Here is a 22587-nt window from a genome sequence, read left to right on the forward strand (position 1 = left end):
TAACAGTTAACATTGAGGTCCCTGCTGTTTGCTGGAGACTGTACCAGGCACTTTAGCTTCATTACCTAATTTAATCCTCCAAATAACTTCATGGGAATCTACCATTAATCCCAGATTGCAGCAGAGGAAACTGAATTCCAGAGAAGTTAAATAACTTTGCTTCAGGTCCAGCAGAGAGTGCAGGAGAGGGGTTTGAACTCCAGCTCATCTGGTTGGAAGAAAACCTATGCTTTTCTATTATAATCAGTGCCTTCCTTCCTAACCCTACTTCCTAAGAAAGAGGAGCTATTGGGGGGTTATTTGATTGATGTGACTCTAATGTTTTCTTCAGCTGTATTTATGGTAACATCCAGTATATTCCAGTATATGAACATTTCTTTTTGTTTAAACCAGATCAATAACACAGCAGTGGGACATGCCCTTGTTCTTCCTGCTGGCGGAGACCTCACGGACTTCTTGAAGAATGTCCTGACTTGTCACGTCTGCTTGGGTAAGCTGCTTCTCCAAGAGGAAAGCCTGTCCAGCTGCAATTGTGAAACACACCGTCCACAGGGAGACATTGAGTGAATAATCACCATCTGTACAAAAGGCCTGAGTTAGACGAAGACTCACATGGCCCTGTATTTACCAGTGTAAACGGTGCACATGTGGTTTCCATGCTTGAAGCTGACTCCCCCCAAATAGAGCCTGTCTCTGTTAGGAGAGCATTGGATTCCACAGGTAATAAAGGAGCAAGAGGGCTCTGCTTACGTTTTGACCTTGGAGTCCAGAATTTAATAATCTGGCTTTGTGACTTTCTGGAAAACATTCTTTAAGGAGTGGCAAAAAAGTAAGGTGTTTTTCTTTCCTTCCCCCTTTTTTCACTCTTTCATTATGCCAAAAGTGTTCATTGCTCAATCATGTCTGACTCTTTGTGAACCCATGGACTATAGCCTGCCAAGCTCCTCTGTCCATGGGATTCTCCAGGCAAGAATACTGGAGTAGGTTGCTATGCCCTCCTCCAGGGGATCTTTCTGACCTGGGGATCGAACCCAAAGCCATATTAGAAAGGATTTTAGCTTGCTGATTAGTTTCCCCTGGTAAGTGGTAGGTGATGAAAAACTGAAATCTGGCCACAATAATGTCAGCAAGGTATACAGTTTATACATTATGTGACAATTTTAATGACCCCAGACCCCCTGCAGACTGACGTGCGGTTTCTCACTCTGAGAGTGACAGAATAAACAGGCTGCCACGCTTCTTTCTAGACATCTGCAACATCGACCCATCCTGTGGATTCGGCAGCTGGAGGCCTTCCTTCAGGGACCGGAGGGCAGCAGGCAGTGACGTGGACATCGACATGGCTTTCATCTTAGATAGCTCCGAGTCCACCACCCCGTTTCAGTTCAACGAGATGAGGAAGTACATTGAGTACCTCGTCCGACAGCTGGACGTGAGCCCGGACCCCAAGGCCTCCCAGCACTTCGCCCGTGTGGCTGTGGTGCAGCACGCACCCTACGAGGCAGTGGACAACGCCAGCGTGCCGCCCGTGAAGGTGGAGTTCTCCCTGACTGACTATGGCTCCAAGGAGAAGCTGCTGGCCTTCCTTGGCAGCAGGATGACCCAGCTGCAGGGGACCAGGGCCTTGGGCCGCGCCATCGACTACACCATCCAGAACATCTTTGAAAGTGCGCCCAACCCCCGGGACCTGAAGATCGTGGTGCTGATGCTGACGGGCGAGGTGCAGAAGCAGCAGCTGGAGGAGGCCCAGAGAGCCATCCTGCAGGCCAAGTGCAAAGGCTACTTCTTCGTGATCCTGGGCATTGGCAGGAAGGTGAATGTCAAGGAGCTGTACAGCTCTGCCAGCGAGCCCAACGACGTCTTCTTCAAGCTGGTGGACAAGTCGACGGAGCTCAACGAGGAGCCCCTAATGCGCTTCGGGAGGCTGCTGCCGTCGTTCGTCAGCAGTGAGTCCTGCGTGCCCTTGGCTCCAGGGGCGGGCCCGTGGGTTTGGGAATGATAGCTGGTGTCCCCACATTGATCTGTCCATTCATTCAACCGGTGTCTACTGGCATCTCCCACGTCCCAGACACACTGGTAGGAGCCAGGGTTGCAGTGGACATAGATGGGAATCCTGCCTTCTTTGACTTGTTTGTTCAACCAGACTTGACCAGGCTTCTCCCAGCCACAGGCTGTGCTCCTGGGGGTTAATGGTCGAGGCGGGCACAGGGGTCAAGTGCACATTTATTAAGCCCGACACTAAGTATGCTGGTACGTCACACTGAAGTGTGTCCTGAGGGGGACCAGGGAAGCTTCTAGAAAGAGCAGAGTTGATCTGATCTTACCCCCTAACCCCACACTTGGCTGCTTCCGAGCCTTTGCTGTTGCAGCTCTCCCTCCTTGAAATGCTCTCCACCCTGCTTCAGCAGCGAATCCACGTTCATCTTCAAAAATTCCCTCCATGTGCCCCTTCTCACTGGGATGCTCCCCACGCCCAGGGCTTCAGCATCATTGATCTGGATGCTGTACTTCCTGCATTTGTTACATGGCCTCTCGTCATTCATTTCTGGATCTGTGGTCCCCGTAGACCACACGTCCTGGAGGAGCTGTGTCATTCACCACTGCCTTGTCCAGAGTCAGCAAAGAAAAGTCTTACAAACAAGGGAGCTTTATAAAGTATACACTGCCCCCTCCACTCCATAAAATTTTAGGGGAAAAAAAAGGTAAAGCAAAGCTAGGCCGGCAAGTTCACGCAGGGGTCACTGTTCCTGTCTTCAGAAGTTTAAAAACAGAAGCCTCGTTAAATAGCATTGAGAAAATGTTGACAGTAATGTCAACATTGTAAATGTTGATTCCCATTTGACGTTCAAGAGCTTGGAGCTTACTTACCTCTGCACTTGATTTCTCCTCTATCCCTGTCTTCCTGCACAGTGAGTAAATGTTACCTTTAACCTGATCACCCAAATATTGCCAAATAGAAGATACTGATTTAAGATGTTTTATGGACTGAGGACTATTACGCTTCATGTTTCAAATCACTGGATTTAGATCATCTGGAAGAATGAATTAATTCAACAAGTATTTATGGACCAGAGTAATTTTAATTTGCATGTGATTCACATGCACTTAATTTTTTTTTTCTCTCTAGGTAAAGATGCTTTCTACCTGTCCCCAGATATCAGGAAACAGTGTGATTGGTTCCAAGCAGACCAACCGGCAAAGAATCTTGTGCAGTTTGGTTACAAACAAATGTAAGTGATTATAAGTGTCTCAGAAGCTAGAGTGCTAGGGGGCACGCACAGGTCCTTTAGCCAACAGATAACTTTATGGGGTGAGGATGCTGAAATCCAGAAAATGGGACTTCCCAAAGGTCATGTGGAGCATTTCAGGAGAAGAATCTGTTGTCTCCATTGGTTTTTGCTGTGTAACAAACTACCTGAAACTTAGTGGCTGACAATAACAACTGTTTAATTTGCAATTCTGTGGGCTGGCGGGTTTTGTTTGGGCTCAGCTGGGCAGTTCTTCTGGCCTCTAAGGGGCTCACTTACATGCTTGTGATCAGCTGCTGGTCGGCTGTGGACTGATAGTCTGGGGTGGTCTGACATGGGTCACTTGTCTCTGCTCTATGTGGCAAGCCTGGATTTGTGCCCAAGGAGACTGGGCAGGGTTCCAAGAGCGAAGATGAAAGTGGGCAAGCCCCCCTGAGGTCCAGGCTGGAGCTGGCACACTTGTTCCCTATGCTCAGCTCCACTGGCCAAAGCCTGGCCAAAGCCAGCCTTGCTAGATTCAAGAGTAGGGAGCTGGACCTGTTGGGGAGACCCGCCACATCACACTGTTAAGAGCACGGGTATAGAGAAAGGTGGGCCATTGGGCCATATGTCCCAGATATCTAACCTGTGTGCAAGGATTTCCTATAGGAGGGTTAGACACATAAAGCAAAAAATTGACTCCAGTCTTCTTCTTAAAAGGATTAATGCTGTACTAGCATAGGTGATGGTGGCGACTGAAGGAGGCAACATGCATGATCTCCTGGAAAGAGCCATGAGGGGGCTGAGAGATGGGTAGGGCTGCGGTGCTCACAGTGATGCTGGCCACTTGGCACATGCTCTGTGGTCTTATGCCCAGCACTATTGTTGATGCCAAATCCAGGAGCAGAGAGGAGGGCGGGGTGGCCGTGTGATGGGGGTGCTGCACGAGGGGGACATGGTGACAGGAACCGGGGCCAAGCGCTGTGCCAGCAATCCATGCCCTCCGGGAGAGGATGGAGTGTCACACTCTGGGGAAAAGGCAGGTTTTGGCTGTTGAGTCCAAATGAGATGCAGATTCGAGTTAGCCTTGTGAAGTGACTTCCTGGCTTCTCCTGGCTGACCCCCAGGTGGCTTCTTCCTACCACCCTTACGTACTTCTCTCTGCACCCCTTAACTCCTTCAGCTCTTGCCTCTGTCCTCAGAGGGAGTGCTGTATGTCAGCCTCAGTTCAGTACAATCGCTCAGTCGTGTCTGACTCTGCAACCCCATGGACTGCAGCATGCCAGGCTTCGCTGTCCATCACCAACTCCCAGATCTTGCTCAAACTCATGTCCATTGAGTCGGTGATGCCATCCAACCATCTCATCCTCTGTCGTCCCCTTCTCTTCCTGCCTTCAATCTTTCCCAGCATTGGGGTCTTTTCTAATGAGTCAGCTCTTCACATCAGGTGGCCAAAGTATTGGGAGTTTCAGTTTCAGCATCAGTTCTTCCAGTGAATATTCAAGACTGATCTCCTTAGGATGGACTGGTTGGATCTCCTTGAAGTCCAAGGGACTCTCAAGAGTCTACTCCAACACTACAGTTCAAAAGCATCAGTTCTTCGGTGCTCAGCTTTCTTTGTGATCCAACTCTCAAGTCCATACGTGACCACTGGAAAAACCATAGCTTTGACTAGACAGACCTTTGTCAGCAAAGTAATGTCTCTGCTTTTTAACATGCTGACTAGGTTTGTCATAGCTTTTCTTCCAAGGAGAAAGTGTCTGCAGTGATTTTGGAGCCCCCCAAAATAAAGTCTGTCACTGTTTCCATTGTTTCCACATCTATTTGCCATGAAGTGATGGGACCAGATGCCATGATCCTGGTTTTCGGAATGTTGAGTTTTAAGCCAACATTTTCTCTCTCCTCTTTTACTTTCATTAAGAGGCTCTTTAGTTCCTCTTCATTTTCTGCCATAAGGGTAAAAGCGTGGTGAGCCTGGCAGGTTGGAAATCATTCCTAATCCAACAGTGACCCTCCTCTGGTGCTGGTCCACAGGCTCTATTTTCCCAGCCTTTTAATACGATCTATCTAATTTCCCTCGAATATTCCATCACGTTGGCTCAACTTTATCTTTAGGAAAACAGAATGAACAAAGCAACCTAGTGTTTGAAGTTTTATGATAGCATCTTGAACAAAATATACTGCATATTCCATATAGCATGACACTCCTATAAGACAATAATGATCGTCTCGGCATAAGAAACAAACAAAATTGGGTCTGTGCTGTGGTGTCTGCTGGTTATGTTGTTATTCTTTTTAAGGACTCAGAATAAATTAATAAATTGTGAGAGAAACAAGCACACACACAGAAATTAGTAAAACCAAAATTGCGCAGTGAATACTGGGACTGAACTTATGTGTCAACTTCGTATTTTCCAGCTCAACACAGCATCTTGAATGGATACCTGCTTGCAATGAGAGTAGCTGTTAAATGATCTTAGTTTTGGGGGTGTGTTTTTCAGTTGGTCAGTTTTTATAATTAGTTTGTTGTTGCTCAGTTGCTAAGTCATGCCTAACTCTTTCTGACCCTATGGATTGTAACACGCCAGGCTTCTCTGTGCTCCACTATCTCCTGGAATTTAGAGTATTATTTAAATATTATTTAATTTTTTATTATTCACTATTCATAGGTATTATTATAATGACAATATTTATTTTTATTTCTTTACTCTCTCCCTGGTTTTACTTTATAAATTGAAAATAAGATGACAAGTATATTTATAGTACAATTGAAGTTTCACTTTTAAGAATTCTGTTTTTTATATGCTGTTAAATGTCTTTTCTGTGGCACAGATCCTAAAAGGACACATCTAGTATATGTAATATTATATGTAATATATATAAGCTACTGCATGTGTTTTGCTGAGAGAGCAAATTTTACATGGCACATGGAATTATGTCTTTGTTTTAAATGGCAGGAGAAAATATGTACAAGTCAAAATAACATTTAATATATTTTAACAGAAATGTTCCGAATAACGTCACTTCAAGTCCTACATCCAAACTGGTGACCACAACAAAGCCAGTGATCACCACCACCAAACCAGTAACAGTGGTGAACCTGCCAGCCTCAAAGCCAGCTGCCATGAGACCTGCGGGTGAGAGACCCACGGCTGGGAGATCTGAGGCCTCCAAGACTGAGGCCACCAAGGCTGAGGCCACCAAACCTGTGGCCACCAAACCTGTGGCCAGCAAGCCCGAGGCCTCCAAGACTGAAGCCACCAAACCTGTGGTCACCAAGCCTGAGGCCACCAAACCTGTGGCCAGCAAGACAGAGGTCATCAAGACTGACAGTGCCAAGCCTGTAGCCGCCAAGACTGAGGCCACCAAGACTGAAGCTGCCAAACCTGTGGTCACCAAGGCTGAGGCTGCAAAACCCATGGCCACCAGGACTGAAGCCACCAAGACCGAGGCTGCAAAGCTCATGGCCACCAAGACTGAGGCCACCAAACCTGTGGCTGCCAGGCCCGAGGCTGCAAAGGCAGACACAGCCAGACCTGCAGCGGCCGCGAAGCCTGCAGCAGCCAAACCTGCCCCTGCCAGACCCCCCGCTGCTGCCAGATCCACGGCCACGAGGTCCGAGGCCCCCAGGCCCCAGGGAGCCAGAATGGCTGCCAGCAGGCCCGCCACTGCTAAGCCTGTGGGTAAGAAAGCCTCCAGCTCGCGCTGTTCCCATTTATTGTGTCCAGGCTTGTCCCCCGAGCCTGTTACAAAGCAAAGCAGACACAGTCCTTGATCTGGGATCTGACATCTAGATGCAGTATCTTGAAAGGTGCTGATCTGAGCGTGGAATTACCAGAACATTGCTTATTTTCTGTATTCAAAAGCAATCTTTCTCTCCCTTGCCGCACACCCTGCGAGGCTGATGAGTTCCATGCAAAGAGCAAGTGAAATAAATCCCCCTGCCTTTGCTGCCTGTTCTCCCATGCTCCCCACCCCAACCCCAAGCCTGCACCAGGTGAGCTTGGTAGTGACCCATTCTCTCCGGGATTTAGCATGTGGCCAGCCCCCGCCCCAGCTGGAGATGTGGTTGTCTTAGGCTAAAGGGAGAAGTTCTAAGCCAATGTAGAGTTTTAGACCCCGCTGAGGGACTGAGAGAAGGATAGAGCCTGTTGTCAGCTCTTAGGCAGTGAAAAAGATGTTTCTAGGCTTTAGTTCTGGAGCTAGACCTCCCTCCCTCAGACTATGACCCCCAAAGTTCTGGATGGAGCTTTGCAGTTACAAGCCTTGTCCCCACTGTGAAGCTCATACCCACAGAAAGGAAGCCCAGGCTTTGTGCTGTGGTTACCTTGGGGCATTTTGTTTAGCAAAGAGGAAAGTTAGAGCCAGACCATCTGTCTGTCCCTGCAGGCTGGACTGCGTGCTGGTACTGCCCCGGGGAAGAGTACATTCCAGGCTGGACTGGATTACCAGGGGCAGGCGGGCTTCACAGGACTCAGACTGTGTTGTTTTATTTTTTCCTCAAAGAAGACACTTAGAAGTTCCTTTGGAGTCACAAACTGAGTTGAAAAGTGAAGGCAGGATATATGTGCTCTTGAAAAAGTGGACATTGTCTTCATTTTATGAACAGAGAGAGAGCAGGGATTCCTTCCAAGAATTTCAGGTCATTCCCTGAAGTTCCATGATGTGTATTTAATAGACTGTTAATGATGGGGCTTATTCTGTCTTGAAGATTTCAGATTGAGCACGCTGGACTGTGCATTTTCAAAGTATCTTCTTAATTAGATTTTCAACAGAAAAAAAAAAAAAGGTAGTGTTACACCTGGTGGATAAAAGATGAGATTTTTGATTACTGTGAATTTCACATTTCGCGTATGCTGGTAGTTACAGCATCAGTCTTTCTCAGGAGCTTAAATGAGAAATTATTCCTCTGCCTCCCCTAAGCTTCAGATCAACTGTCTACTGGTACATGTCTTTCAGATTTCAGATTTCATCTCTGGCCTATGTGTTACAGTCATTTAGGGTTTTACTTTTTATCAATTCATTTTTTAAAGATTTTTTTTATGAATATCATTTTAAAAATTGTGTATCTGTTTGATTTTGTCTGTGCTGGGTCTGCCTTGATGCCAGGGCTATTCTCTAGGTGCAGTGAGCAGGGCTCCCCTTGGGTTATCGGTCACGGTTCTTAGTGCCACGGCTTCTGTTGAGCAGAGTGTGGGCTCTAGGTGCACGGCCTCCAGAAACTGTGACACACCAGTTTAGCAGCCCCTTGGCGTGTGGGATCTTCCTGGACCAGGGCTCGAACCTGTGTCCCTTGCACTGACAGGCAGATTCTTATCCATTGCACTACCAGGGAAGCCCCCAGGGTAGCATATTGTACCTCATGCTCCCTACACTCTCTATTCCACAGTGAAGGCACCTCGCGAGGTCCACGTGTCCGAGGTCACAGAGAACAGTGCCAGGCTGCACTGGGAGAGGCCCGAGCCGCCCAGCCCTTACTTGTACAACCTCACCGTCACCTCGGCCCACGATCAGGCTGTGGTCCTGAGGCAGAACCTCACTGGCACGGACCGCGTCATCGGGGGCCTGGTCCCCGGGCAGACTTACCACGTCATGGTGACCTGCTCCCTGAGGTCTCAGGTCAGAGCCGTCTACCAAGGCAGCTTCAGCACGAGTAAGTACTCGGTCGCCTGAAGGACAGTCGGTACCCCTCTCTGCACAAGACATCAAACGGGGCGGTCAGGGGACCAATTCCCATGCACTGGACCTTGTCCTGAAAAACAGCAACAAGGTTACAGTGAGATCCTGCACTTCCTGCTTGTACCGAACTCGATAAATTAACAAAAGAGAAACCGGGGTTCCTTGTGAACTATTACCCTGCCTTTGGGGTCCTGGGCTACTTGATGGAGGAGCCCTGACCCACGGGGCCCGAGTGTAGCCACTTCCCAGGGAGGAGGAAATATGCCCGCGGAACCTGGCTGGGTCTCATCCACCCGCCGTGCCTGAGCGTCAGAAGCATGTTTTCGTGTTCAGTGAACGGAAAACACCCCAGTCGCGCTCCGTAGGGAGTAACCAGGGAGCCCTTGGAGCTGCACCGTCCCAGCACTGCGGGACGTCCACAGCCCTGCGGAAAGGGCACCGGCGTGCCCCTCCCCCGGGCCCAGGGTGTCCTGCTCTGCCCTCTGCCGTGTGGGCCCCGTGGTGCCCGTGCTGCCCCGGGGTTTGCCCCTGCGTGCTTTCCCGGTCTCTGTTTAGGACAATGCCCCACCCCCAAGTTCTCCTGGACACCCCTCCCTTAGCCCCAGCTCTTCTCCACCCCTGCCGCTCCTGGGACGTGGAGGGGGAGGCTCCCACTCTTTTCCCCTGGGCCAGTGTCATTCACATCAAGGAACTATGAATGAGGATGGGCAGTTCCCATCTGTTACCATGCAACGCAGAAAGATATGAGTCCAAAGACCATTCAGCCCCAGGGCTCTGTTTCCTAGGACGGAAACAGCAGAAGTTACGTGGAAACTGTGAGGGCCTGTCCCAAGTTCAGAGGCTCTCTGTTTGCCTGATGAGATGAATCAGACGTGCAGACACTGGACAGGAGTCGTGTGTGTAGAGACTTCTTGGGGCTCTGTGTCTCAGTGGCCCATCCTTACCTAAGACATGATTCAGAAAAGCAAGCCTGCCTCAGTCTCTTACTTTTCCAAATTACTTACTAGGGGTGAATCTTTTTCTTTTTCAGAGAAAATTCAGTTTCCACCTCCGCAAGCAGAGCGGTCAGCTTCTAGTGCAACCATCAACCTAGTGGTGAGCACAGACCGGTTGGCTGGGAGTAAAGCAGGTGAGCCGTTGAAAACCTTAGGTGCGTTGCAGCGCTAAGAAAGCATTCTTGGGGCTACGCTGGTGGGTCCAGTGGTTAAGACTCCGTCTTTCCACGGCAGGGGGCATGAGTTGGATTCCTGGTTGGGAAGCTAAGATCCCACGTGCTCTGTGGTGAGGCCAAACATTGAAAACAAAAGCGGAGCTAAAAGCAGAACTCCATACTTCATACTTAAAAGGAGAAAGTCCAGTAAATTATACTACTTTTTAAAAAAGAGAATTCTTCTGAACAGTTTAATCTGCTGGGGTTCTAATTCTTAGACCAGGAGTGACTTGTATGGAGAATGTTCCAAAGTGGCTCTGTGTGGTCCATCCTGGTCTTAACTTCCATATTCCAAGTTCCAAATGGTGGCTTACCTTGCCTGTGCCGATGTTCTTAGAAAAAGCTGACCAAGGGCGGCTTTGGGGAACTGTAGCCAGGAACTCATGAGTCCCTTAGTCATTTCCCCAGTGCCTCATCTTGGGACTTGAGTTTATTTGCGATCTGTGATGCAGCACGGCATAGGGTTTCATCTGCGCAGTGATTTAATTTAATAAGAAACTACTCAGAAGAACACGAGACAGCTCAGTTTGGAATCCATGAAATCCGCGGGTTTGGAAGTGACCCACGGGATCGCTGCTCTGGCCCTAGTTCCCTCCGCATATACCCTGGCTTAATCGAGCCTGCCCTTCTCTTGGGCCTGAGCCAAGCATGTGCATGGTCTATGTGAAATCTGTGACAAGTTAGACGTGTTCCTGGAAGTGACAGCTGTTTCTTGTTTTTCTTCCTGGGCAGTGGAACTCTGGGTGACCCATAACCTCTCCAGGGGAACGTGAGCTGTGATTGTTCATCTGTGGGAAACGGTTATTGAAATGGCCAGTATGCTTTGCTTAAGAGTATTCTGCCAAAGATATTGGTATTAATTCCACAGTCAAATTCCATGGGATTTAGATACCTTATTGGTTTATAGACCCCAAAGCAAAGGGTTTCCACTAATTATGGGGACAGTTTGTTAGTTTTGAAATTAATTTGTTGGCTCCAGAGGATGAGCTAGTTAGATAGCATCACTGACTCAATGGACATGAATCTGAGCAAACTCTGGGAGATGGTGAAGGACAGGGAATCCTGGCATGCTGCAGTCAATGGAGTCGCAAAGAGTTGGACAGGATTTAGCCACTGAACAGCAACAACCTATTGGCCCCAGTCAGGAGGAGGAAGGTGTATTTCTTTACAGAGTTTGTTTCTCTTATGGATTAGGGTGAAAGGCATTTCTTGGGTGCTGAGCCGCTTTTGTAGATCCTAGCTGTAAAAGCAGTTGTGCTTTCCCACTTTGTCCTGTATCATCAGAAGCAGCAGCACGCTCATTTTTTGAGCTGTGAGGATTCCCCATTTTACTCTTTCCATTGCAAGTTTTAAAATGATCCTTGTTGCTCCACCTCACCCTTCTTGTAGAGTCTGTATCCTAGCTCACCTGCGTTTAAGTGAAGCTGGGTGGTTTCCTCCTCCACACCTCCATCTCTTTGGGCCTGCTTGGAAATATAGGACTTGGTTCTTTTAGTTGTTTCTGGAGGAGTCTTGTCTTTTACTATGATAGTATTTTATTCCATTGAATATGGGACTTTCCCCCGTCCATGTATACATGTGTATATATCTACATCTGTATTTTCACATTTATCTATCATCTCTTAATTCAGCCATAACCCATAATGACTTTTGACATAAGGAGTTATTAGAGAGAAGATAATGAAGTCAATACAGGAATTATGAAACTCTTACATACATAGATGTTTAATAAGGGTCAACAAAACAACTACTTATAAAGCTGCAAAACGTTTCAAAATAGTTTATATTTGGAAACAAGTTTAGGAATTGGTCTGTGATAGAGGTTGTTATTCAGCTGTCCGACTCTCTGCAACCCCATGAACAGAAGCACGCCAGGCCCCTCTGTCTCCACTGTCCCCCAGAGTTTGCGCAAACCTGTCCATCGAGTCGGTGATGCCAGCCAACTATCTCATCCTCTGTCGCCCCTTCTCCTGCCCCCAATCTTTCCCAGCATCAGAGAGCCAGGTGTTTTTCAGGCTCCTCCGGGCTTTCCAAGTTCTTTCCTGATATAAATGTATGGGAATAATTCAGAAATTCATGTTACGTTGGGTGATTCAGTTTCAACTTCTTAAGAATTGTGTGAAAAAACTTTATAAAAACTTTCAATGTTATGACGTTTAACTTAGACTGAAAAAATGGCAGTAAGGATGTGGCGTGATGGTTTGAGAGGTAGAAGGAAACTGAAGTTTCAGTGCCTCTGTTTCTTTTTTTTCTTTCTCTTTTGAGCTATATTATTGAAGTCTATGTATTCGGAGCTACTGAAGTAGAGTTGAATTACAGTTTACAAGGTTGTATTAGTTTCCGATGCACAGCAAAATGACTCTGATGTACATATATATTCTTTTCCATATGGGTTGTCGTATGGTACTGAATATAGTTCCCTATGCTGAACAGAAGGGTCCGTCTTGTCTGCTTTATGAGTAGTGGTTTGGATCTGCTAGCCTCACACTCCTCGTCTACCTCTCCTCCCTTGCCTGCTTTCCCCTGTGATGCCCCTCGGGTTCGTAGGCTTCTTTCTTATGTCTGTCTGTGAGGCTGTTTCTGTTTGGTAAGTTCCTTTGTGTCGTATTTTAGCTTCCACGTGTGATGATATTACACGGTGTTTCTATTTCTCTGGCTTCATTCACTCAGTAAGACCATCTCTGGGCCCATCCCTGCTGCTCAATGGCCTTCTCTCATTCTTTTTTCGTGGCTGAGCCACATTACGTTGTATGCACACACCACATCTTTATCCGTTTCCCTGCTGATGGACACTTAGGTTGCTCCCATGTCCTGGCTTTTGTAAATAGTGCTGCTGTGAACATTGAGGTGCATGTATCTTTTCAAATTAGAGTTTTTTCAACCCCTTTGATTTCAGCTTATAATCAAGTGACCATGGATCAGCTTTTGTCTCTGCTCTGGGGGTTCTCTGCAGCCCCTAGCCCACCCAACATGGCGCTTGAGTTCAGAGAAGCCGTAAGTTCACCAAAGATAGGGGTCAGGACTGGTGACATTCTGACTTCAGAGTCCCTGAGATCTGCGCACATTGTCGCCACTCGTTGGTAACTTCACCCCTCATAGAGTGTGGGGAAGGTGAAACTTCTAGCAAATGTGATGCTTCGGTGAGAGAAAATAATTGGAAATAAACTGCACAGTGAGATTTGGGGTTGTGTTTGGTCTTATGTGTGGTCCAGAAGGGATAAGAATATATAAACAGTGTTGAGTTAATATAAACAACACAGTCTTTAAACAGGCATCTTGCTGGGCTGTCTTGTCTTTTAAGACTGAGTCACAGATTCAGGAGTAGGAAGGTATTCTCAATCCACACCTTCAACGCTTAGGTCTTGTCTCTTCACGTGACAGAGAGAAAAGAGATGTTAAAGCCGGGGCTTATGTGTCTTTCAAGGTGACGACTGGTAGTTAGATGTGTATGAACCCAAAACCTTTCTCCTTCCTTCTGACCTGTACAGAACCCTCAGCCCCAGGACCTGAATGCTATTTCACGTGTGTGTGTGTGTGTGTGTGTGTGTGTGCGTGCGCACATGTATGTCTATTTTCCCCCAGTGATTCAAGTCAGTCTGAAAGTATAAATTACTTGCTCTTCTTAACAAGCTTCTGCACAACTGATCTCTAGCCCACAAGTAACAAAACAGTGCTGTGCCTGGAGAAGTCACTTAGTAAACATTTGCACGTGAACATATGGAGTTACACGCACACACATATACACATACCCCGTCTTGAAAGCTCTTCTCGAATTGAATTAATTGGGTATTTACTTTAGAATGTATAAATTTAAAATGCATAAACAGATCAGGAGATGGAAGCTTGCTTTCCTCCCTCCCAGTGCTTCCCTTCACTCTCTCCCATACAATTAAGGCATTTTAGAAATTTCCCCAGGGGGTAAAACATTTTAACAATATTCATGTTTTGGCAGAAAGGAAAAAGGAGTAACAACAAATCATTTATAAGAAACTTTACAAGTACAGTAACTGTATCTTCCTCCCTAGCTGTATGTATATTTCACATCTAAATGTCAGTTGCCACAATATGCATTCTTTCTGCAAACCTGTATTTTCAAGACGGTTCAGGCAAGTATCATTTTTAAACCTAGCATTTTTATGTGAACGTGAATACGGTTTGATTCTTTTTGTTTTTTTGCAGCACCAGTTCACTAGAAAAGTGGTTTGTGCTTGCAGAGATGTGGCCCTTTCTTGCATAGTAAATGCTAGACACTATTTTATGTGTGTGTGCCTTTTTTACCTCATGAATAAAAGATTTGCTAGGTTTTGATTCTGTCTTTGGGAAATGAATTTTGTCATAGTTAGCCACTCTGGGTTTGGGGAACATGGTGACCAATGTTTGAATCTGTGCAGGAATCTGTGGGCCCAAATCCTGTGAAATGAACAAGTCTCGGATCCATGGCATCCAGTGAGGGGGAGGAAGGCTGGACAGTACTAATACCTGAGTTTTCGTTGGCATTTGTTACTGTTCGCCGCTTTGGAAATTCACATTTAATAGACACTTCTTTACCAGAAGTGTGACCCAGGCCCCAAATGTGAGGACACCCTCACGAAAGGATTTTTTGTCTCCCCTGATGAGGCCTGGCCCTGTTTTGCATGGAGTGTGAGGTGTAGCATCAGTGTGAGGTGGAATGTGAGTAAGGCATCAGTTTGAGACGAAAGTTGACTATAGCTGCAGACCGATAGCATCATTACTAACGTTGAGTATTCCAGGCTTTGCAGTACTACACAGTTCCGTTCTATTGCATTTTATTTAAGACACATTTATTCATTCATTTCGGCTGTGCTGGGTCTCCGTTGCTGTGCGTGGGCTTTCTCTAGTTGCGGCACGTGGGGGTCTGTTCTTCCTTGCAGCTTGTGGTCTGCTCATTGCAGTGGCTTCTTGTTGCAGAGCACAGGCTTTGGGTGTGTGGCCTCCAGGAGTCAGGGTGCACAGGTTTAGTTGCCCCATAGTATGTGCAGCTTTCACCGACTGGGGATTGAACCCAGGGCCTCTTGATTGGCAGGCAGATTCTTAACCACTGGACCACCAGGGAAGCCCCAGGATTCCATTTTAAATGGTTGATACTTTTTTTTTTTCTCAACAAAATATAACAAGCCCTGTGAAAAGAAAAAAAAATCCCTGCCCACTTTTTGCTTTTCTCAGCATCTAAAAGAAACACACCCAGTTTTCTGGGATGCATTTGCTGCCTGAAAATAGCATTTAGTAGCAATTAAATGAATCTTTCAGTGATTATCACAGTCTTAAAAAAAGCACCGACTGTGCTAGGCATTTTTTGTAGCATGCTTTGTTCCTGCTGGTTTTGAGGACACTGTCATTTGTATTAGGTTTCTGTTAACCGTCTCTCTCCTCCTTCTCTTATTTTTGGCTGCAGAAGCCTTGGAGAGATATTTTATATGCATATGATTAGTAAAGCAAAGACTGAGGGTTTCAAACAGCAAAAAAAAAAAAAAAAGAAAAGAAAAAGAAAAAGACCTCAGAAAATTTGCTTTTTTAGTATTATAGAATGAATCCTAAATTATTGACCTGCCTATGTATGAAGAGATGTTTCAGTGCCAAAGGGAGTCAAATAACTAACAAAATCGGTAGCATTCATTTTAGTTACTCTAGAAATTAGCAGTCTGTAGAAATGACCATGTTTTGTCTGAGCAGGCATTCCTGGGTCAGTTACACAGCTGAGAAGGAAATAAGTTCACCAATGTTTTGCTTACTTTATTGATTCTAAGATGCACAAATTTTCCCACTGTAGTACTTCCAAAATGGAAATGTGACTTGGAGTTGATGACGTGTTGTGTCTTACTGGCAGCATTTCCTCTTACTTAGTGGAATATAAAATAATAATGCATCATAAAATTAAGGTATCTTGGATTTGATGAGATCCAGTATTTGTATGTTCCACCATGAATACATAGCATTGGCTGCCATAAAATGATGTGATGTGGAAAATATATGACTTTATGTTGATAATAATTTAAAGAACTAACTTAACCCCACAAGTTGAGGTATATTAAATAGCTACAAACACTTCTTCTCCTTGGTTGAAGAGACATAGCCATCTTCAAGGCAGTGTGTTTATTGCTGCACGAGAAGGTAGCTAAGTCAGCTACCATGTTTGAATTATGAGGGGTCCCAAGGGCATTTGGCTTTTTTTTTTTACTGTGAAGCATAAATGTCTTATGAAATGAAACTCTATTGGTCAGGACCTGAAACTACATTTAACATACAGCTACAACTACATTTAAAATAAAGTCAAAAATGCAGAAAATATTTCCTTGGTAATTCTGAGTCAGTACTCAAAATATAGACATGGGAAAGTTTTATGCATTCCCGCCAATTGTATTTGCTTCAGAGGTTTGGAAGCGCTTTACATCATGTCAATAATGTCTGGTCCGAAAGCAATTAAACCTTCCTGTTTTGAAGCCATTAAACTAATAAGGAACACAATTGCACATATTTTATCTGCACCGTAAACATACCAAGAAGTTAAAGGAAAGACCTGGGTCATCACTTTATCCTGGCCTCCTCAGGTCTTCAAAAAGCTCTGGGTAGCATTGCTGGCCTTCTGGGCCTCTGAAAAGTCTACAACTCAGAGATGCTGTAATTGTGGGGCCACCTTCCTCCTGCAGGGGTGACAGCCTCCCCAGAGTCACCAGACAGTGTCTTAGACCAATTCTGAGCTTCAATCCTGTGCCCATAAGGCTGGTCCATTTTGGCTGACCCAAGCTTTGGTTTTCTACCCGAAGACCCAGGTCTTTCCTTTAACTTCTTGGTATCAACCAGCATTTGCAGAAGCTCACCAGCCCTGCCACCCCTGCAGCTGGGGAGAAGGCCCCCGGAGATGTGAGCCTGGTGTGTGTGTGTGTGTGTGTGTGTGTGTGTGTGTGTGTGTGTGTAGTGGGGAGCAGTGATTCACACATGTTAGTTACATAAACAAGTAGCGCTGTCCACTCCAGGGGCTTTGTTTTACATTTTTCAAATTTTCAGATAACAGTTGATATTAATATTAATGTGTCTTTCTCCCAGCCCGATCTAGAGTTAGCCAAAAAAACTCTGTAAACAGAAGTTTTACTGTGTGTGAACTGTAGACTTTTCTCTCCAGGCATGGTGGAAAATGTAGCTTTCACTCTGCAGCTGGGCTGTATCAGAAGCATGCATTTAAAATGCATTCAAAACATAAAAGACTTCCTTAACTGGCAAAAGAATGCTTCTCTGTCTTCAAAATAGCTTTACTAGGTGACATTTTCACTGTCGTGAGTTTTACATCAGTGTTAGCACTTCTTTTGGCTTGTTAACTTTGGCTGGCCACAGAGTTAGTAGCTACATACACACGCTTATATGCATATATGCACAGACTCATAAAGGATTTTCTTTTCCCACTTTGACTTTTGTTTTTCATCAGCTTGGCTTGTAGTGAAATGGAGAGTCTTGTTTTTGAACAGTGTTCTGACAGAATATAATTGCCATTTTGCCAAGGAGTAGAAAACTCCAAGGTTTTAAAATTTAGGCTGCTTCTCTGGGAGTTGAGCATTGAAAGAACCGTAGACTAACTGACTCAGTGATTGGAAAGGGGAAAACAAATTCATTTCATCTGAAATCATCCGATAATAGTTGCCAACATTTGAGATTCCAAGTGCAGTCTGTGAAGCCCTTTTATTGATAGGATTGTATTTATTGCTCTCGAAGCTGTAGGTGATTATTATGTCCCCCTGACAGTAAAGAGACTGAGGCTCTGTGGGGTAAAGGAATTTTTCCTTCTGGAAACGCTTCTGCCTTCTGTCTCTGACAGCGCTGGGATTAGACCTTCAGTTCCTCGTGCGAGGAGCAGAGTCACTTACACATCCGCATTAATCCTCTCTCCCCATCTTGTTCCTTAAGATATATGTAAGTTGCCAAAGGACGGCGGAACTTGCAGAGAGTTTGTATTAAAGTGGTACTATGATTCCATAACTGAAAACTGCGCCAGATTCTGGTATGGAGGCTGCGGTGGAAACGAAAACAGATTTAATTCGCAGGATGAATGTGAAAAGGTTTGCCCTCCTGGTAAGTGATTCTGATCTTGTATTTGTGGTTTTTGTAGATAAAGGATCCAGGCCAAGCATTCGTCTTTTAGAGATGTTTAATTATGCTGATAGATTTGAAAAAGAAGGCAAATTGAATTTTCAGATGAGGAAGCTGTACAAATACAATACATGGTATTCATTTTCTGACTTATTATTATCTCCTAAAAGCATACTTGTAATTTTGCCAATGAGGAAACATATGGCTAACCACTCCTCACCCTTTAGAAATATTCCTAAGCTGCTGGGACTTCCCTGGCAGTCCTGTAGTGAAGATTCCATGCTTCTGCTGCAGAGGCTGTGGGTTCAACCCCTGGTTGGGGAACTAAGATCCCACATGCCACCCTGCTGGCTAAAAAAAAAAAAAAAGAAATATTACTAGGTTTCTGTTCATAAATATTGTAACAAAAATGATTATTGGGAAAATAACGTAATGAAAAATTAATAAGAACCTCTATATAGTCTGTGTGCTGAGTCGCTTCAGTCGTGTCTGACTCTCTGCGACCCTATGGACTGGAGCCCACCAGGCTCCTCTGTCCATGGCATTCTCCAGGCTAAAGTACTGGAGCGGGTTGCCGTGCCCTCCTCCGGGGGATCTTCCCGACCCAGGGATTGAACCCACATCTCTTACATCTCCTGTATCAACAGGCAGGCTCTTTACCACTAGTGCCACGTGGGAGCGCCTGTATATATAGTCTGCGCTAAGTCCCTTCAGTCATGTCTGACTCTGAGACCCTAAGGACTGCAGCCCACCAGGCTCCTCTGTCCATGGGATTCTCCAGGCAAGAATACTGGAGTGGGTTGCTGTGCCCTCCTCCTGGGGGTCTTCCTGACCCAGGGATGAAGCCTGGGTCTCCTGTCTCCCACACTGGCAGGTGGGTTCTTTACCACCAGCGCCACCTGGGAAGCCTCTGTATAGTCTGTGTGTTAGTCACTCAGTCGTGTGTGACCCTTTGTGACCCCACAGACTGTAGCCCGCCAGGCTTCTCTGTCCATGGAATTCTCCAGGCAAGAACACTGGAGTGGATTGCCATTCCCTTCTCCAGAGGAGCTTCCCGACCCAGGGACTGAACCCTGGTCTCCTGCCTCACAGGCAGATTCTTTACCATTCGAGCTGCAGGGAAGTCTCTGTATAGTCTATTCGTCTTTAAATAGTCCTGCTTCCTCTAAACAACACAGTTGACAGCAAGGTCATCGGATAGCTCTGTCATGTTAGGCAACTTGATTGATAATAGAGTCACAACAGCTACACGGGGAGTCTGGGGCCAGTGCTGAATTTGCTTAATGCCCAGGCGGGTGATACCAGGAGATAGAGAGAAAGGGCTCAGAGGACACAGAGAACCCCGAAGTCCAGGCCAGGAAACTCCAGGGGAGCTGTTGAAGGAAACAAGCTGAAGAGTGAGACTGATGGTGAAAGCCAGAGGCCATGGACCATTTTCCCGAGAAACACGGTATTCTTGCGGGTCAGTAATGTGACTTTCCCCCCCTCTTCTGCCCTTCCATCCTCATCCCCTCCCCTCCCCTCCATCCACGCCCAGTGCCCATCAAGCAGCCCGGGGTTATCGCCGCGATGGGGACCTAGGCATGGCCGACCAGCGACACATACCTCTTGAAGAAGAAGGAGTCAGCCACCGCCGGTCGTCTTTGTAGGAGCTCCGGGTGTAGATTCCCTCGCACTGTACCGTTTCATGCTTTGATTTACACCCGGACTTGGGAGGAAGTCTCTGCCGCATAACCTATCAATATGGTGCTACATGTGTCTGTGGACCTGACCCTCTTCGTCTCCGGGCGATTCCATCGTACACTCTGAACGTTGTGTAACCGTTACCCACTGCTGGCGTTTATGTGAACATTCCTATAGACTCAACTTCCCTCTGGAGTTTCACATTATGCCTCTTTCAGGCAAGTGTAAAATCTAGAAAATAACCCCCTGACTTCACAGCTATCCTATATACTTCTGCTTGGTTCGTTTTCTCGCCTCTTTATTAAGCATGACTTTAGATGGAAAGCCTGTGTATGGAGAAGAAACAAGAATCCAACTTTTTCATCCCCCCTGCCCCCAATCTCCTGAAATAGATTTTGAGCTGATTTTCTTTTTCTAAAGCTTCTAACAAACTAGTTAGAAGGAAGCAAAATCCCTTAATCTTGGTGCACTGTTGTGGGACCAATGCCTTAATTAAAGAACGAAAAGAAAGTCACGATAGAGAAGATTTGTTGGCATTCCTCTAATGTTGTGTGTGTGTTAAAAAAATTTTTTTTGTGCGGGGGTGGGGTTTAATTTTAATTTTAAAATTTTTAGGAAATTTATACAAAGAAACTTTTTAATAAAGTATATTGAAAGTGTGGATTTGGCATTCTTGGTTGTGTTGTTTCTATATAGCATCTGTCGTCAGAATCACCCCTAGGCCGGGGGAACTGGGCCCTATCCAGGTGCATAGTCTTGCATATCACCCTGTGATGTCCAGTGAAGGGGCAAAGGTGCTCTATCAGACAGTGCGCGGGAGACCCGGTGGGTCCAGCCCACTTGCCCTCCAGCGCCCCATGACCAGGTGGATCACAGTCTTCGCTTAGGGTCCCTGGAGTCTCCCTGGTCTTAAGTACCAGACTGGCCTTCATGCTCCCCTCTGACTTGTAGTTGTGTCCCAGAGACAGGGTCTCCTCCACTGCCTCTTTAAGATAACCGTTTCATGGGGATTCTGTTTGCTTCCATCCACAGTGGCTGAGAAGTGGGAGGTCGCTGGCCCAGGACTCCCCATCCCCTTTCTGGAGTTTCAGACAAACTATAAAGTGTCTTTTTCCTTTAAAGACCCTCTTTCTCTTTTCTTCAGAAATAACACAAGAAAAAAAGAAATACATATTTAGATGTTACCTCAGTTCCACTTAGGAAGGAAAGTGAATTTCTATGATAAAGCACAAGGACACTGACAAGTGCTTTTGGCAGAGCTCTTTGGGTGGGGACAGAACTGCTTTATGTAAGAAGGGGGATGGTTTGTCAGTCTGTTGGTGGAGGTAAGAGAGGAGGACTCAGTGTTTGTCACAAGCCATGGAGATGGATGGGGAGAGACTGGGTGGTCACAAAGACCCTTCACTCCTTGTGATTTTCACCCAGATCTTTAGGTGCAATTTCTAAATTCACCGATGCACTCAAACCGAGCACATTTGCCTAGCACCTGGAGGAGGAACTGAGCTTCCCTGAGTACATCTGCCAGAGCAGGTAGACAGTCAGGGATGGAGGGGAGGACCGTGTGGACAGAGGAGAGCCCTGCTAGAATCTGCAGGAGTTCAGGCGTGGACTTGGCACTTCACAATCCATGACGCTGGGGATTTGAGTTTACCTGCAACTTGCTGGGGCAGAGAGAGCCCAGGTGACCATCAAGGCAACTTTGGGGGTGATTGCAAAGCTTTGAGGACTCCCAAGAAGCTCTCATGGTTGGGGGGGCCCTGGACCACCCCTGCCCTCTAGGGCACGCTGCCTGCCTCCCCATCTTTGAAGGGCCCTCCTTTTAGCCCAAGGCCAAACCAGTGGAATGACCAAGAGCCCCATGATGGCCATGATATCCAGAGGGATGTTCACCCAGGGTGGAAAGTGTGGGTTCTGCGCCTTTCTCAGCCAGCCCGCCCAGAGACCTCCAGCGCCAGAGGATCACCCCCCTCCATAGAAACTGGTCTGCCTGCCTCCCCTCAGGTGTGTAGTCAGGCCAAGTTCATTACACCTCAATGAAGCAAAGAAACATTTGCAGTGGGGGTCAGGACAGGGGGCCTCACTGGAGTAGTGGACTGGACAGTCTGTGTGCATTTCCTGGGGCTGCCATAACCAAGTACCACAAACCAGGTGGCTTCAAACAACAGAAATTCATCCCCTCACAGTTGTGGAGGCTGGAAGTCCAAAATCAAGGTGTCGACAGGGCCGTCCATACTGCCTCCGAAACCCATAGCAGAATCCTTCCTTGCTTTTCCCTACTTTCTGGTCACTCCTTGGCTTGTAGGCATGTGAGTCCCATCTCTGCCTCTGTCCTCACATGGCCATCTTCTTATAAAGACGCTGGTTACATGGGACTAGCACATGTGTGTGCTAAGTTGCTTCAGTTGTGTCTGACTCTTTGCCACCCTGTGGACTCTAGTCTGCCAGGATCTTCTGTCCGTGGGATTTTCCAGGCAAGAATACTAGAGTTGGTTGCCTTTTCCTTCTTAGATCTTCCCGACCCTGGAACTGAACCCGAGTCTCTTACATCTCCTGCATTGGCAGCCGGGTTTCTACCACTAGTGCCACCTGGGACACCCACCCAGTGTGTATAGCCTCATCTCACCTAAGTATATCTGCAATGGCCCTATTTCCAGATAAGTTCAGATCCTGAGGTCCTGAGGGTTAGGACCT

The 22587-nt window shown here is 46.5% G+C and overlaps 1 protein-coding gene across 7 annotated transcripts in view; it reads left to right on the forward strand.

The window, feature by feature from the left end:
- Window positions 1-20557, forward strand: part of COL6A3 (collagen type VI alpha 3 chain) — a 92249-nt gene extending 71692 nt beyond the window's left edge. For all 7 annotated transcript variants that reach the window (XM_018040704.1, XM_018040741.1, XM_018040698.1 and 4 more), the window contains 8 exons: window positions 394-490; window positions 1248-1946; window positions 3128-3230; window positions 6231-6910; window positions 8617-8880; window positions 9937-10035; window positions 18031-18195; window positions 19751-20557. In XM_018040704.1, the coding sequence (XP_017896193.1) occupies window positions 394-490; window positions 1248-1946; window positions 3128-3230; window positions 6231-6910; window positions 8617-8880; window positions 9937-10035; window positions 18031-18195; window positions 19751-19794 (2151 nt within the window). In that variant the 3' untranslated portion in view covers window positions 19795-20557. The remainder of the gene's footprint in view (window positions 1-393; window positions 491-1247; window positions 1947-3127; window positions 3231-6230; window positions 6911-8616; window positions 8881-9936; window positions 10036-18030; window positions 18196-19750) is intronic.

The sequence above is a fragment of the Capra hircus genome, chromosome 3, assembly GCF_001704415.2.
Source record: "Capra hircus breed San Clemente chromosome 3, ASM170441v1, whole genome shotgun sequence".
Lineage (NCBI taxonomy): Eukaryota > Metazoa > Chordata > Mammalia > Artiodactyla > Bovidae > Capra > Capra hircus.